This window comes from Bos indicus, chromosome 2, assembly GCF_029378745.1.
Source record: "Bos indicus isolate NIAB-ARS_2022 breed Sahiwal x Tharparkar chromosome 2, NIAB-ARS_B.indTharparkar_mat_pri_1.0, whole genome shotgun sequence".
Lineage (NCBI taxonomy): Eukaryota > Metazoa > Chordata > Mammalia > Artiodactyla > Bovidae > Bos > Bos indicus.
This window is the reverse complement of record NC_091761.1, coordinates 64896307-64914313: the sequence shown is the minus strand read 5'-3', so window position 1 is coordinate 64914313 and position 18007 is coordinate 64896307. Positions and strand designations below refer to the sequence as shown.

The window sequence follows — 18007 nt, the reverse complement described above, 5'->3', positions numbered from 1 at the left end:
TTGTCATTCTTCCTGGAGAAGAATTATGTAGGGATAGGAAGTTAGGGAGGACTCCGGGTTCCTGTTTTCCCGGAATTTGAAGTTTTTCCTTCTTCTTACAGTCCTACCTTCTATCAATTTTCTTCTCTTATTACAGCCTCCACTGCTTGCCTCTCTAGCTCCTTAACACCCCCTGCCCTCTCACCCTGTGACCTATATATGTGTGTTGAGGGAGAGAGAAATGAATCAGGGTCTCAGGGCAAAACAGCAAGAGCCCCATTTCCAAGTGGTGGAAAGACGTGTGGGCTGGAATTGAGGAGACCTAAATCTTGATCTGAATAGCAGGAAAATCCTGGTAAGGTCACAGAATTTTCTGGGCCTTATTTTTGAGTTGAGGCTTGAAAGGTGTGTGACATCCTGTGGTTCTAATCAGCGTTCTGGATCTTAGCTCTGGGAGCTGTCCTGATGGCAGTGAGAATGTTGATGGTAAGGTAGTGGTGGTGATAACGGGTGAAAGAGGAGATCGAGACAGTGATGATGGTAAACGTGTGCTAGAGATGGCAATGGGGGTGATGGTGGTGAAGATGGAGATGGCAGTGGAGGTCATGGTCATGGTTTGGAGATGGTGATGATGGTGGAGGTGGTGGCGGAGGTGGAGGTGGAGGTCATGGCAGTGGAGGGACAGGTGATCACGGAGGTGCTGGTGACTAATGTAAGCCCTTACCTAGCACCAGGCACTGTACTTCTTAGCACTTCATGGCCATTGTCTCAACTAATCATCCCAGCAGCTGTTGTCATCTCCATTTTGCATATAAGAAGCCCGCGCTTTAGAGATAAAATGTGAACATCCCTTGGTGGGAGAAGTTACCTAGGTCAGATGCAGGTGGAATTACAGGTGCCAGAATATATGTCTTTGGAGATTTTATGACAGACATAGAGTAGGAGGACTGTTCATCTGGGGAGTTAAATATTTTCATGTTCTGCTCTCCCCAGACCCTCTCCTTCTATAACCAAGTTGTGCCCCAATGGAAATTTAGGGTCATAACTGCAAGAGTTCTTCCTCCTGAGACCACACAGTGTATAATGAAGAAAACGTCTCCCTCCACCTTTATCAGATGCTCTTCTCAATGATTTCTCTTCTCTATGAGTTTTCTCCTTTGGTTCAAACCCTAAGCCTTATGTTTTGGGTTTGTGGCTACAGCTTCTCTCATAAAGACTTGCAGCATCTTCATGGGCGGCTGTGATTGATGGGGGTCCCTGAAGTGAAGTATTTTGGGGCAAAAGAAAATACTCCAACACGTGTCTTTTCTATATCCTATTTCTCCCGATGATCCTCACTTGTATTCTGTACCCCAGGAGGCCATCTTGGAGAGAAACAGAAGAAACAGGTTTCTAGCATGGAGAACTCAGGACTGGGGGGAAAGTGCATGGACTGGGAGACGAAAGCTACTTGTGTCTGAAGGCACAGGCCAGACCCAGACTCTCAGCCCTGTTTGCACCTCCTCCTTGGGCCTGGAGGTTCTGACCTTGCTGGATTGAAAAGGTGGTCCCTTCTTCCAAGGCCTGCTCTCTCCTCCTCCTTTCCTCAGGATGGGAATGGAAATAATCCAGGCAGGGGCCCTGCATCAGGAGGCTTAGTACTGACCCCCTCTGGATGGGGAAGCTGGCTTCGGATGAATTCTATATACAGGAGGTGAATGCATGTTAAATGTTCTCTTCTTCAGCCCCTCATCTAACCTCCAACACCCACTCTCCCTCCTACAAATGTTTATTGAGCAATTACTTTGTAAAGATGTTCTGTTAGGTGTTGAGGACAGGAGAGTGAAGGTGGAACATCTTGACCTCATGGAATTTACGGTCTAGTTGATGCTACAGTGTCCTGATGACAGGGGCTGGTAGTAAAGGTGCCGGTGATCTCATAGCAGGGAAACCGATAGAGCCTTGTAGAGACCAGGAAGGCTTCCTGGAGGCAGTGCCACTATGTGGAAACTTGTAGAATAAGAGCTGGAACCAGCATGGCAGTGGGGTGAGAGGAGTGGAGAGGGAGAGAGGAGGAAGAGCAGAACATGAGGACGACATGGTCCAGGCACAGGGATCAGAGTTGGGGGGGGGGGGGGGGCCCGGGGACCAGAAAGAACAGACTGGGCACTTGCTTGCCCCACCTGGGCCTGGCCTGCCTCAGTCACAAGCACCCAATGCTGGTTCTCCCAGGGTCCCAGTTGTCTCTGCACAGAGGGACCTCAAACAGGAACCAGGATCCACAGGCATGTTGACACCTATCTGCGCTCCTGAAATGCCTGTGTTGCCTCTGCTGTTTGGGCTTGGCTGAACCTGCTCCATCCATGAGTAGCTTGGTTTCATTAGGTCTGAGGGGAGCTCGTGACCAGTGCAAACACCATGAGACTACAAGGCCTGATGTTTGGACTCCTGGGCTGGGTGAACTGGGGCCTCTCTTGGCACTTCTCTGGGGCTTTTGCAGGCTCATTGGTAGTTTCATGGCTGAGGGTTTTTTTTTTTTTTTTCCCAGTGCTTGCATTCTGGGGTTTTAATTCTCTACTGCTTGCAAAGAACTAAATCCTATTAGAAACTGCAGCTTTTCAGCCATGAAGCAGTGTTTATAAGTGGCACAGTCATCGCCACAGGGGTGCCATGAGTTGATGATCTGGAGAGGATGGCTGGTCATCACATGATCTGTTGCCTCCCCCACATTCTTGCAGGGGGCAACACAGTCCCCATGACCACCACCCCCTCCCGGGCTGTGCACTACTAGGGAGGAAGTGTTCAGCTTCTCTCATGGACTTTGGTAGTCATCCCAGACCCAAGGGTATCACTGTCAACTAATTCAGAACAGACACAGAGAAACTGATTCAGAAAGCCACACAGCTGCATACAGTTGAGACCCACATAGAAAAATATTTATTTAACAGATTCCAGTTGATCACTGACCATGCATTCATAAAGGAACAGAGGCACTAAACCACGACGACGACCCTAAATGCTGCTTACTTGGAGTGCAAGTGGGTGTCCGACAGCTCCCAGGCAGAAGGGCTTGTTTTAGAAATATTGATATTTATGTTGTTACTGCGATTTATAGTTTGTCTTCTTATATTGAAGCTTGCAGAGCAGAGTGGGATGGATGTCATGCTTAGCAAACTGCAGGCCATCTGGAATCTGGGTCCCTGGCCTCTACATAGTGGATGGAGCCACCCTGGGGATGGGGGAACCATCTTTTCCTGGGCTTCATCAAACAGCTAGGGCAGGGACAGGACATCAGACCATCTGTCTTCATGGACAGAAGCAGCCATCTGTGGCCTCTACATTACTTTAAAGCTGTGACCTGCCCTCTTCTCTGAAAACCAAATCCCAACAGCTTTTCTAGCTTCTCCCAAAGACTATTTCTCAATGGGAAGGAGAATAAGGTGGCAGATCAGTTTTAAATGAAGGTCTTTAAGCTGACAGCTCATGGGAAATGTGACTGTGAGGTGTCCAGGCAAGTCCTGGTAGGGTCAGAGGACACAGAACAGGGAGTAGCTCTTCACGTGGGGGTGTCCAGTGCACAGCCATCACCTGTGTTCCTGACACCCCATCTGCTTCCAAAGCCCCCCCTCCTACTTTCCTTTGGCAAACAGCAATGAATGGTGACCGTCCTTCCAGGAAGCCACCTGTTAGCTACTAAGGGACTTGCCTGCACGTGATGCAGTCCTGACCTCAAAGCCATGGGAGAAAATGGAAGAGGTGTGTGCCAGTGACATAAGCAAGGCTGTATATGGCTTAGTTACTGTGATCTTGGGGAAAGAAGGAGCGGGGAAGGGGGGAAGCAGCAGAAGGAAAAGGAATGAGAGGTGCTTCTCACTGCAGACACATGTAAGTAAAGAGAGGGGAAAGGAAAGGAGTGAGGAGAAGGAAGAGGATGGGGAAGGAAGGGGAGGAACCAGAGGGAGGGGTTTCTGAGCTACTGCCAGCTCAGAGTTCCACTCATTCAAATGTGATGCTTCAAAGGCAAGTCTGTACCAGCGATGGGGCCACACAAATGCCCACAATCCACATTCTGCTTTGATTTCTGCTTCTCTTAGGCCAGTGGTTCTCAAATTTGAGTATCAGCACCAACCAGTGGATTCTTGCCCCCAAGTCTCTGATTCAGCAGGTCTGGCTTGTAAGTTCCCAGGCAGTGCTGATGCTGCTGTTCTAGGAACCTCCTCTTTGAGAACTCTTGTCTTAGAAAGTGAAAGTCATTCAGTTGTGTCTGACTCTTTGTGACCCCATGAACTATACAGTCCATGGAATTCTCCAGGCCAGAATACTGGAGTGGGTAGCCTTTCCCTTCTCCAGGGGATTTTCCCAACTCAGGGATCAAACCCAGGTTTCCTGCATTGCGGGTGGATTCTTTACCAGCTGAGCCACAAGGGAAGCCCAAGAATACTGGAATGGGTAGCCTATCCCTTCTCCAGCGGATCTTCTCAACTCAGGAATTGAACCAGGGTCTCCTGCATTGCATGCACATTATTTACCTTAAGGTTAGAGACTTAGTCTTAGAGGTTAGAGACTAAATCAATGTTGGTACTGGTTTGGGCTCCTGGAGTCAAAGTCAGAGAGTGAGATCCGTGTCTCAGCTGGCTGGCAAGAGCAGACTGGCAAACACAAAGATATAAATCAAGAAAATGCTAAAACCTGTTATTGGATATACTTGTCTCTTCCTGGCTCTTCATTCAAATAGCCATATGCTTACTTTCCACTAGCAATTGTGGTTTAAATGTCAGTTGACAAGCAGATGTCCCCCACCTTTCTATGTGTGAGTTAACTTACTGCCCACAAGCCCTGATGCAGTGCTCTCTTGCCATCTCCACCCAGCCCTCTGTTCTGGCCACACTGAGCTGTGCAGCTGTCAAAAAGTGGTGTGGCCCTTGATTCCTCCATCGCCGCTTGTGCTGTGTTCTTGACCTGGCTGCCATTTTCCAGGAGAACTAACTGTTATTTAGTCACTAAGTCATTTCTGACTCTTTTGGTTCCACATGGTCTGTAGCCATGCTCCCATATCCATGGATTTCCCATGCAAGAATACTAGAGTGGGTTACTGTTGCCTTTTCTAGGTGATCTTTCAGATCCAGGGATCGAACCTGTGTTGGCAGGCGAGTTCTTTACCACTGAGCCACCAGGAAAGGTCGAACTGACCCACTCTTACTCTCCTTTGAATGTTCCCACCTGTGGGAAAGTCAGCCAGCGTTGCTCATTGCTGCCATGATGTTCTAGCCAGGGTCTGCTCTTATGACCCTTTGTAAAAAGTCACCAGACTGTGGTTGCCTTGTCCTCCTCAGCTTTTTATCATCAGTGCCTTGGATAGGGGGTGTCTAACTCCTGCTTACTGTGGTTAGGGTCAGGGAGAAGTTAGAATATTATAAGGCAGGAAGAGGATGGAGAACTCTACTAATCACAGAAATTTTAAATCATTCTCAACATTCCCCAAGGCTTCAATGAGATGGGTGGAAGAGTCAATCTTTGAGATTTCTTGAAATCACACAAAATACCTTTGGCTGGAGAAAAGATTGAATTTCCAGATCTTTTCTGCTTAGTAGAAGCTATGTATTCTTTTGCAGCACATGCTTATGTAAGATAGATGGGAGGCGGGGGCAAATGGATGGACAGATGGGTGATTAGATGGTGTCCTTATATTATAGACTTGCTCATCAGGTCATCACCTGGAATCATATTTTGTTTTGCAAACCTTCTTCAGCTCCTTTGGGTAAACTTCAACTTCCTTTGGGGGGAATATATGTACTCCAGAGCTTTATCATGTGTCAGTTCTTGAGAGACTTGGTTTTAAAACAGAATCCAGTGTCTGAAGGTGTCATGCTAACTTTAACTGGTGTCTGACATGGACCTGCCTCTCACTGCATTCTACACTGTGAATGGTCAGCCCTTGAGTCAAAAAAAGAAAGACAAAACAATCCTACTACATTTAAAAATAATGAAAGCCTTCTTTGTCAGTCTCAGGTGGAATCCAGTGTTTGAGCAGTGTGGCAAGGTAGCAGGGGTCCTGCCACCCTGACCTGTGAGATCTTTTTAGGCGAATGACTTAGCCTCAGTTCTGTCTCGTGTAGGACAAGGGAATCTCTAACTGGTCTCCAGGTTCTCTTTCTGATGACTGTAAGATGAGCCATTTCTAAGGGACTCACAAATAGTTACCTTCACTTTAAAGATTTGAAGGGAGAAGAGACAGTGTCAGATGTACGATGCTGCCACATCCCAGGCGGCATACCTTAATGCACTTCTGAAGACTAAACCAGGCAGGCTGACTCGAATGCTGTTGAAATGTCAGGCTGCAGGGTGGGACGCTGTCGGACCTCCGCATTACTTCTGTTTTTTAAACAACATTACTCTGCTGAGAATAACTCTGTGTCACCATCTAATGGCTCTTGTCAGTGCAGTGATCAAGGAGGAAAAATGGAAGTACTTTATGTGGAAAAACAGATAAGATATGAAGCTTTTCCTAAACCCGGAGTACAATACAGATCTATCAACACTTCCCTTAGAACAGTTTACCTGCTTTTTGTGACTGACTTCAGTTCACTGATCATCATTCAAGTTCACACTAAAGTCATTTATCTGCAGGCTATACATTATACCACACAGACCACAGGATTATAGGTTTTTCCAAATGTAATATACAAGACCAAATTGATTGCAGCCCAGCGTAAATTTAGTCAAATCTTTAATATACTCTATTAAGGCGTGAATAAAAATTTAAAGCTTTGTCTCAGCTCTGGAGAAGCTGAGACTGGAGCTGAACCAGTTGTAAACAGCCAGCCTAAAACGTTACTGTTGGACATGGTGTTTATTCTCAGCAATGTGTCATCTAAAATGAAGAACTTCTGTTTTCAAATGTAAACATGAGCGATTTACCTGTTAATATAAAACAACAATTTTATAAGGGGACTAATTTGACTCCTTCCTCCTCACCAAGGCTAACCTGTATATCGCATTGTCTATGGGCATACACTTCACGTTGGCCATCGGCTGTACCTGTGTGTCTAGTGCTCCATTTTCCTAGCACAAAATCATCTTTCAAAGCACAAGAGGAAAGGTACCAGCTATTTTCCCCGCCTTCAGTTGAGATAGGGAAGTTTATTTGATCAGCTCTGGCAGGTGTTTGGCACAGTCTGTGTTATTCCAGAATGATTATGCAAGGCTTAGAATGTAAAAGTGTGTGCTTTCAGAATTTAGGCTTTAAATAATTTGTCATCCCTTATAGAGAAGGCTTTATGGGAAAAGACTGGATGGACTTGGTCTATGCTATAGCTGAGAATGTGTAATGAGAAATATGATCCAGATTAAACCTTGGCTTACCTGCACTGTCAGAATCTTAGGAAGATAAATACAGGCTGGGTGGGAGCTTCCTTGGGGGTTTCCTTGGTTTGGCGGGACTCTCTGGGGATGTGGCTGGGTAGTGAACAATGGTGGGAGTGGGAAGAGGAAGAAATAAGGAGCCTTGCTGCTTTGGGGAGGGGGAATGAAGGATTACTTTAGCCACTAGCCACAGGGGCCTGGTCCCAACAGAAATATGCTGTAAGCTACACTGAGTTTCAAAGACTTAGTGAGAAAAAAATGTAAAATACTGTATAAATATTTTGATTGGTTAACACATTGAAACCATGTGTGAAATGATATTCGTGGCATACTGGGTTAAAATTGATTTCACCTCTTTCTTTTTGAATGTGGTTGAGATTTTAAAATGACAATATATGGAACAGTTATGGTGGACAGTTCTACTTAATACCTGTTATGTATAGTGGGATTATGGTTCATGTTTATTTTCTTGCTTGTGTTTTATTTTTCATACTTAAAATGAGAGAAAATAGTGTCCAAGAAAAAAAACATATAGCTTGTGGATTTTAAAGTTCAGTAAGCATGTGTCTTGGCTATAGCCCTTGGGTAACTAACCTCTGAGACTCAATATCCTCATCTATAAAATGAAGATAAGAGCAGTTTTTATCTTAGCAGTCATGAGAAATGCACAGGAAATTAGCAGAGAGTACTAAGTATTGAAACTAACAGAGAGAAAACACAGTAAGCAATTATCCTTCTTGCTTACATCTTATGACCTGTCTGATGCCTCATCTTTTAGACCTTGACCATTTCTAACTAAGTTCCTTGTTTTACTTGTTCTCCAAATTTGTATTTTCTTGCATGTCTGCTGGCTGCTGCTAAGTCGCTTCAGTCGTGTCCGACTCTGTGCGACCCCATAGACGGCAGCCCACCAGGCTCCCCCGTCTCTGGGATTCTCCAGGCAAGAACACTGGAGTGGGGTGCCATTGCCTTCTCCATCTTGCATGTCTAAACTTTGCCTTTTTCTCATCAATGGAAAATCTCTAGTCTGGTTCCCCATCTTCTGCTACTTGTTCAAACCAGGGCAGTGGTCCCTAATCTTTCTTGTACCAGGGACTGGTTTTGTGGAAGACCATTGTTTCATGGACAGAGGTTGGGGGTGTGGGGTGATTCACGTACATTACAGTTACTATTACAATTACATCAGTTCTACCTCAGATCATCAGGCATTAGATCCAAGAGGCTGGGGACCCCTGGACTGGACTAAGGTCCCCTACTTACTACTTTAACTGTTTGTTTTAGCCAGAATAGAATTCTTGCTCCAACTATAAACAAGCCACAGCCCTTCATCTGCCCTCATCCCTTGCCTCCTACCTGGGACGCTGGGTCTTTTATGGAACTCTACTTCATTTGATGGGATGGTCATTCAAGGACAGTTGATACCAGGCAAAGGGGGTGAAGGTAATGGGAGAATGAGGGTCATGTGAACAAGAGACCAAGAGGACGGACAGGAGAACCAAAATTGTAGAACGTCTTTCCTCTGCCCACCCGGCTGCCTTTTCTTTCTCCTTGCTTTAGAAGCCGTACTAGGTTCAACCCACGGTAACTACAAGGTGGCTCGCTCTTGCCTCCCGAAGCACAACCTCCCACAGTGCAGTATAGCAACCCATCTAAAACCCTGTGTCCAGGCTCCACATTCTAAGAAATGAGACCTTAGATGAAGATGCTTGTTACTTGCTTTCAGAAATTCAGTGGCAAGGAAGAGGAAAAAATTGAAAACTTGGTAAAGATACGTGACTTCCCTTAGGTAAAGTGAGCTACCTGGCTCCTTCACAATTAATGAAATGAACCTTTCAGTCAGAGCTACTTGAAATAAAAACAAGGAGACACGACATAAGAACACACTTGGAATAGTGCAGGTGGCTGAATGCACCCATCCCTCTTAGAGCAATGAAAAAAAAAAAAAAGTCCTTGGTTTACTATGCAGGTTTTTTTTTTTTTTTTTGGATAATCAGAAAAATAATTTTTGTTCTCATCCAGCAGCTGTAACAGCTGTAGCTGTTTCAGAATGTACTCTTAAGGTGATTTTTTTTTTTTTTTTTTTTGCCTTTCATCAGATCGATATGTTACTTTGCCTAGTTTATTTTTAGATTTACTGAGTGTTCTGAGGGTAGAAAAGGGTAGGAAACTCAAAGGAAAGAAGCAAATTGGTTTGTATTTCAAGTTTGGGCTGAATCTGGACAGGAGAAACCCTTGGAAATTAATAAGGAAGGGGAGCAGGTTTCCTGGGCCCTCTTTGCTGACAGCTGGGATAGTGAAAGGATTTACTGGTGGGGGGGGACTGGGGAATTTCAGTGCCAGAGAACATAACCAGGGCCCCTCTGCCACCCTGCAAGGGATGCTCGCCTGAGTGTGTGTGGGAGGGCCAACCCCAGATGGGTAAAGAGAGCTGTTTTTCCTGGAGCATGAATGAAATATTTACTATTGATCAAAGGCAAGGAGGGGTCATTCCCAACAATCACTTCTCTGTAATTTCCTAGAAGATAAGAGGGTTTGACAATGTGAATGAATTTTTCTTCCTATTAAATTTAGGAGAGGAAGATTTTCTTAAAAATCCAAAACATAGCTCTAAGATACCAGCTGTTTATGTAGCAACTTACATTTGGTGTCTTGGCACCTACAGAGATGAGAGCACGTGCTCTGCAGGTGCCTGATCTTTGCTGTTTTGGTCACTGTGGATAAATACTGTGTGATAGCAAGTATCACACAGCATCTTTTTCTCTGTCAAGGGTTGTAAAAAGAGCAATGATGGTGTAACTCAGAATGCAAATGCATGGGCATGCAAACGTCTGTCCATGTAGTCAACTTTTGATCCTCTTGGGGGCATCCTTTTAGGGCCTGATTTTTTCTGGGCCGCTACAGTGCAGCTTAGTGCAAAAGGTGGGCTAGTGAGTTATGAATCTGAAGTTAGGTATTTTCCATTATTTTTGGATAATTACCTTTTTTCCCTTGTGAGGGTGGAAGATATGACACAGCTAAAAACATCTGAAAAGAAACAGAAATGCTATTGCAGATATGAACATTGTAATTACAAGTGTGCATACCTACTAAATATATGTCCAAAACACACACTCGGTGACTCCTGGTTTTGCCTCCCCTGAAACGGAATGCACAATTAATGTCACTAAATATAATTCTCTGTTACCAAAAGAATGCCACTTCCCTTTGTCTTCAAAATATCACTGGATCGCCTCTATGCAAACATTCTTTACAAATATTACTTCATCTGATATGGCTATACTGTATCCACCTATCTTTAAAGGACAAAACAAGATTTATGGACTACATAAAATGTTTTCTAGAACATTTTTCTAGAACAAACAACAATGAAAACACTTTTTAAATTAACAGGTATAAATAACTTGTCTAAAGCATTTAATGGTCTTTAACATAGTCAACTCCCCTGGCCTTGAAAACAGTATTAAGTTCTTTTTTGCTAGTGGCAAAAAAAAAGCAAAAAAAAGCCCATCAAGCACAACTTGAAAAATTGGTATCATTTGCCTGCCAGTAAGCACAGAACTGAAGGACTAAATATTTTATGGGTATTTTTTGTCATTGGCCTTACGATTTCTTTCCTCTTTCTCCTTCCCTCTTGCCTGCTCAGGGCTGATTGTTGTGACCTTGGCCGTCTGCTGGATGCCCAACCAGGTTCGGAGGATCATGGCAGCGGCCAAACCCAAGCACGACTGGACCAAGTCCTACTTCCGAGCATACATGATCCTCCTCCCCTTCTCAGACACCTTCTTCTACCTGAGCTCCGTCGTCAACCCGCTTCTGTACAACGTGTCCTCACAGCAGTTCCGAAGCGTGTTTGGGCAGGTGCTGCGCTGCCAACTGACACTGCCACACGCCAACCAGGAGAAGCACCTGCGTGCCCACGTGGCCTCCACCATGGACAGCACCCGCTCTGCATGCCGCCCGCTCATCTTCCCGGCTTCCCAGCGCAGCAGTTCCTCTGCAAGAGCTAACATGGTTTTCTTAAGCACTTTTCACAGTGAGGCCAAGCCCGAGTCTAAACCTCAGGAGCTGAGTTGTGAGTCACCAGAACCCAACTCGGAGAGGAAACCAGCCAACCCTGCCACCAGGAATGGTTTTCAGGAGCACGAAGTGTGACTGCTGAGGAAGGCAGGCTGGACTGCTAAGCGGCACTCCTTACACGAAAGCCATGTTACCTTCACACAGCAGTGATATAAGAAACTGTGTTCCCATCAGGGACAGGAGTGGAAGACGGGCCTGGGAAGAAAGCAGCCAGCCACTGAAGTGTCAGCTAAGGGCTGATTCTGCCAGCCTGGCCTCAACTCTGATTACAGATGGGGCCAACTTGCATTCCACCTCCCTCCTTCCTTTAAGGACACACCGAAAATTCAAGCTCTATATATTCAGAGCTCAAAAAGAATTTTTTTTTTTTTACACTGAGCTCTTTGTTTCCAAAGGAACTAAAAGAACAATTCCCCTCCCTACCCAGAATAAAAGGACACCCAGAAGAATCTTGGGGAGCAGGGGGGAGGGCAGGCCAGAAGAACAATGCAGGAGGGGCTGACATCTCCTTCTGCCTTCAGCAGTGTGCCAAGAAAAGGGCTATCTTGAGGAGCAAGATGGTGCTGGGGAGCCATGGCCGGAGGGCCGTGGCAGAACTGCTCCTTTTCTTGGGCCGGGGCCCGTTGCAAAGAGGGGTGTTGCAGCAGCTGATGCACACCGAGTTCAGTTTCCCTGGGGAGCAGAAGGATTGGTACCCAGCCGAGGCGATGAGGCAGGCTGCTGATGATGCACACGACTTGCGGTACATGATTCCTGCAACACAGACCCAAAGGAGTGAGGTTAGCCTGCCTGTGCCAGCCAAAGGACTGCAGCCCCCCGAGTCCAAAGCCCAGGGACAGCACTTCCTTACTCCTCCCACAGCCCAGAACCTTGGTGGGTCCAGGAAAATACTCAAGGTTTTTTCCTTGAGCATCCAAAGTCCACAACCTATGCGGTGAAGAAGGCAGGCCTCATTTCACTTGCTTTTGACAGTTTTTCTCAAGGCTATTTAAGATGCCAATACCAGTGAATAAAGAGCTGTTACTATCAAAGTTCATTTTTGTTTAAAGTCGGAATTCACACTGTGTACTAGACAGAGCTTTTATTTACTTTTTTTTGGTTTAAACTGTCTCATGCCAGAGAGGACGACAAGCTGAGCCTTAAGATCTTATCTCTGTTATTACTTTATAAGCGGCCACAGAGATGGCTCACAATGATGTGTTTATTAAATCCTGAATTCGCTCAATAAAGACCAAAGCCCAATGAGGATAAATGAGATCCCTCTGAAGAGGCCCTGTGGGTTCAGTGAAGGAGGGGTCTGGCTAACACTGTGCTGAGCACTGCCTCAGTCCAAGGGAAGTTTTGCCCTTAAAACATGGCCATTAGCCAAGTCAGCCCCACACAGCCAACACTTAATAACACATACTGTGTGGGCACATGGCTTTCTCAGTAAAGCCGGGGGCCCATCTTGAGCTCATGTATCATGTTCAAATTGTAGCACATTTATCAAGTTAGGGTGTCTTGGATAATCATTTGACTTTATAAAGATGGGCATTTGCTCAAGTAATAGGTAAGCTTATTAAATACTTTCCTGGCTGCCAGGCATTCTCCAGATGGGTATACTAGCTCATTTACTACCTGCAACATTACAAGGGAAGCCCCTGAGATGATGCCCATTTAACAGATAGGGATAGCAAAGGAAATTTAATAGCTTGTTCAAGTCACACTTCTAGAAAGCAGAGCAGCTGTGATCTGAACCAAAGATTCTGGTCCCATGCTGTCAAATCTGTAGCACTGTATATAGCAAAGTAGCCACCCATGTTAAACACAAAATGGTTTTGTTTTTCACAGCAGAGAAAACTACTTGGAAAATAGCTTTGGGTGTATGTGTGTGGCTATTTTGTATCAATGGCTTACTTTTCTTTTTGGACATAGGATGTCATGCTAAAGCTGGACCTCAAAGGGAATGCTTTGTATCCCCCTCAGACACGGAGGGTAGCAAATGGGCTACACACACACAGTCCACCAGTAGCCAGGGCTCCCCATTCCCTGGGGTTCCCAGCAGGGATGTGTGTGTGTATGCCCCTCTGATTTGGGTCCCTCCCCCTTGAGAACTGCTACTCTGGATGCTAGAGAAACAGTACACAATTGAAGTGCCGAAAACTTCCAAGTGAGAGGTAAAGAAATACTTTAGATTTACATTAAAACATGCAATTTTATGTCCTTTTTTTTCTATAACTACATGTTTTTAAGAGTTGATTTTCTTACATGGTTGGAAAACCCTGGAAGGTAGCTGGCCTGGTAAGATAAAGGCCCTGGACACAGGGTGGGTGGGTGGGTGTGTGTGGGTGTGTGTGTGTTGGGGGCGGGGATTGGGGGAGCACTGCTGATTTCTAAGGAACATGCTACAGGGTGTTCCCCATTTACAGATTTCCCAGTCTCCACATTTTCTAACCATTGCCCATTTTAGAAAGTTAAATTATTACTATGTTTTTATTCTTCAATATTAAAAGCACTAAGTGTCATTAGTCACTTCAACTTCAATAAACTTTTTCCCTTTAAGTAAATTTTTAAAATTAAACAAGTACTAAATATGTCTTTCACTGTAAAGAAGTTCAGACAGATAACCTGAAAATGTTCCTTGACCTCTCACTCCAATCCTATGTCCTCCTAAGAGGTAAGCACTCTTACCAGTTTGTGATGCCTTCTTCCAGACCTACTGCTATGCACTTACATGTGTCCGTGGAGAAAAGGTGTGTGCACATGTCCTAACAGCATAACATCCTATATGCTGTATATATCTCCTATTTGCATTTTTACTTAGAACATGTGTGGGGATATATTTTTAAGTCTAACTGTATAGAACTAAGGGTAAGTGATGAGACTGGTTAGATAAGTAATGCAAGATGGGAGCCCTAATTTTTGTGACTGCTTCCCATTGGATATCTCCAAATCACTTGGCTCTGATGGCCAGTGGGGCCTACACTTGTGGCCCTGCAGAACTGTATATGTCTGCATTCTTTAAATGTTGCTACCAGGGTGTCTGCCTGCCAAGCAGCTTGAATCTAGGTGCTAAGATCCTCTTCTTTGGGACATTAACTGACCTCAGCACACACTCAACTCCTGGGAGCTATTAAAACAGCCTGCTTAGAATGAAATGTCATTTGCAGCAACATGGATGGACCCAGAGATTGTCATACTGAGTGAAGTCAGTCAAACAGAGAAGGAGAAATACCATATGACATCCCTTATATGAGAAATCTAAAAAAACACAGATGAACATTTTTATTAAACAGAGACAGACTCACAAACTTAGAGAATGAACTTATGGTTGCCGGGGGGGAAAGTTCGGAGGAAGGGATAAGTTAGGGAGTTCGGGATGGACAAGTATACACTGCTATATTTAAAACGGATAACCAACAAGGACCTACTGTACAGCACAGGGAACTCTGCTCAATGTTATGTGGCAGCCTGGATGGTTGGGGAATTTAGGGGAGAATGGATGTATGAATACGTATGCCTGAGTCCCTGTGCTGTCCACCTGAAACTATCACAACACTGTTAATTAGCTACAATCCAATTTAAAATGAAAGAGTTTAAAAAATAATAAAATAAGCTGTTTAGACAGTTGGAAAGGTTGAAGAGATAATCAAAAGCTGGGGTAGGGTTGAATGATGAGGTACATCTCCTATACTAGGCCAACTCTTCAAGAGAGGTGGCTATTTCATCTAATGCATAGAAACCAATACAAGTTATCAAAATTAAAAGATGAATATGTTCCAAAAAATAAAACTTCAGAAGAAAATTTTAATGAAAAACAGGTGATTTACCAGAGAAAGACTTCAAAGTAATGTTCTTAAACATGCTCATTGAACTAGGGAGAAGAATGGATGAGCACAGTGAGAATTTCAATGAAGAGAAAAAAATATAAGAAAGTATTTAATAGAAGTCACAGAGTTGAAGAATACAATAACGGAATTGGGAGAAAAATGCTCTGGAGGAGTTCAACAACACATTAGGTAAAGGAGAAGGAAGGATCAATGAACTCAAAAACAAGGTAGATGAACTCACCCAATCAGAGCAGAAAAAAACAAAAAGGTATCAAAAAAAAAAAAAAACCTGAAGATAGCTTAAGGGACTTATGAAACAATCTCAAGTGGGTTAATATTCACACTATTGGAGTCACAGAAGAGGAGGGTGGAAGACTTATGTGAAGAAATATTGGCTGCAGATTTCCCTAACTCGGGGAAAGAAATAGACATCAAGATTCAGGAAGCCCAGAGAGTTCCAAATAAGATGAACCAAAAGAAGACCTTAAGACACATAATAATTAAAATGTGAAAATATAAGAAAATAATATTAAAAGTGGCAACAGAGAAACAACTTGTTGGAACCCCCATAAAATGAGCAGATTTTTCATGAGAAACTTCAGGCCAAAAGGGAATGGCACAATACATAGGCATACCTCACTTTCTCTTTGTTTAACTGTCCTTCACAGGTACTGTGTTGTTTTTTTTTTTCCCCCCCACAAACTGAAGGTTTATGACAATCTGAGTTTACCAAGGATACTGGTGCCATTTTTCCAGAAGCAACTGCTCACTTCATGTCTCTGTATCATGTTTTGGTAATTCTCACAGTATTTTAAACTTTTTCATTATTATGTTTCTTATGGTGATCTGTGATGAGTGGCCATTGATATTACCACTGTAATTGTTTTTGCCTTGTATTTTTACTTGCAGTATGTACTTTTTAAAAAGGCATAATGCCATTGCACACTTAATAGATTACAGTATAAACGTAACTTTTATATGAACTGGAAAACAAAAAAACTTGTGTGATTTGCTTTGCTGCAATATTTCCTTTATTTTGGTTGTCTGGAACTTAACCCCCCCACCGCCCCCAGTATCTCTAGGTATGTCTATATTCAAAGTGCTGAAAGAAAAAGAGAAAAAGAAAAAAAACTCCCAAATAAGAATATTCTACCTGGCTTAGTTGTAATTCAGAACTGAAGGAGAGATGTCAAGTTTTCCAGAGAAGCAAGAGTTAACGGAGTTCATTACCTCTAAACCAACTTTATAAGAAATGTTAAAGGGGCTTATTTAAGCTGAAAAGAAAGGGTGCTAACTAGTAACAAAACATATGAAAGTAAACATCTCACTGATAAAGGTAAATATCTAATAAATATAATAGATTAGTCACTTATTAAACTTGTATAAAGATTAAAAGACAAAACATATGAAAGTAAACATCTCACTGATAAAGGTAAATATCTAGTAAATGTAATAGATTAGTCACTTATTAAACTTGCATGAAGATTAAAAGACAAAAGCAGTGAAAACAAGTAAATACAATAATTACCTAAGGGATACACAAGATAAAAGTAAAATTTGAGTGGGACAAGACAGAGGAGTAGAAGGATGTAGGCTTACCTCTTATGGAAACACCAAAACCATGGTAGAGCTACTACGGAGAACAGTATGGAGATTCCTTAAAGAACTAAAACTAGAGCTACCACATGACCCTGCAATCCCAATCCTAAGCAGATATCCAGAGAAAAGACCTGATCTGAAAGGATACACGCACCTCAGTGTTCACTGAAGCACTGTTTACAATAGCCAAGACATGGAAGCAACCTAAATGCCTATCAACAGAGGAATAGATAAAGAAGACATGGTACATATATACAGTGGAATATTACTCAGTCAGTAAAATGAAATCATGCCATTTGCCGCAACATGAATGGACCTAGAGATTGTCATATTATGGGAAGAAAGAGAAATAATTGTATGACACCCCTTATATGAGGAATCTAAAAAGAAATGATACAGATTAATTTTTTTTACAAATTAGAAATAGACTTACAGACTTAGAGAATGAACTTATGGTTGCCAGGGGGAAGGATGAAGGGAAGAGATGGTTAGGGAGTTTGGGATGGACAGGTACACACTGCTATATTTAAAATGGATAACCAACAAGGACCTATTGTACAGCACAGGGAACTCTGCTCAATGTCACGTGGCAGCCTAGATAGGAGGGGAGGTTGAAGGAGAATGTGTACATGTGTATGTGTGGCTGAGTCCCTGTGCTGTCCACCTGAAACTTAATCACAACATTGTTAATCGGTTATACTCCAAAATAGAAAGTTGAAAAACAAAAAAAAAGACACCAAATCACAACTAACTGCTGAACAACCGTTGACAAAAAAAACATGCTGGAACCTACAAAATAGATATTCTACATCCAAAGACAAAGAAGCCACATCAAGACAGTAGGAAGGGTGTGATGGCAATAAAACCAAATCCTGTACCCTCTGGGTAGGTGACCAACAAACTGGAAAATAACTATATTGCATGCAGAAGTTCTTCCACAGGAGTGAAAGTTCTATGCCCCACATCAGGCTCCCCAGCCCGGAGGTCTGGCAACAGCAGGAGGAGCCTCAAAGAATCTCGTTTTGAAGGCCACTGGAGTCTGACTGCAGGAATTCCACAGGCATTCCACTCTTGGAGGCACACAAAAGGTCTGGTAAGCATCAGGACCCAGGGGAAAAGCAGTGACCCCATAGGAGCCTGGACCAAACATACCTCCTGGTATTAGAGGGTCTCCTGTGGCAGTGGGGGCTGGCTGTGGCTCA

At 43.7% G+C, this 18007-nt stretch overlaps 2 protein-coding genes across 3 annotated transcripts in view; one reads left to right on the top strand and one right to left on the bottom strand.

The window, feature by feature from the left end:
- GPR39 (G protein-coupled receptor 39) overlaps positions 1-12433 on the top strand; it is a 261706-nt gene extending 249273 nt beyond the window's left edge. The window contains exon 2 of the mRNA XM_070799957.1: positions 10964-12433. Coding sequence (XP_070656058.1) covers positions 10964-11472 — 509 coding nt within the window. The 3' untranslated portion in view covers positions 11473-12433. The remainder of the gene's footprint in view (positions 1-10963) is intronic.
- Positions 2868-18007, bottom strand: part of LYPD1 (LY6/PLAUR domain containing 1) — a 68620-nt gene continuing 53480 nt past the window's right edge. For both annotated transcript variants that reach the window (XM_070799961.1, XM_019973702.2), the window contains one exon: positions 2868-12150. In XM_070799961.1, coding sequence (XP_070656062.1) covers positions 11915-12150 — 236 coding nt within the window. In that variant the 3' untranslated portion in view covers positions 2868-11914. The remainder of the gene's footprint in view (positions 12151-18007) is intronic.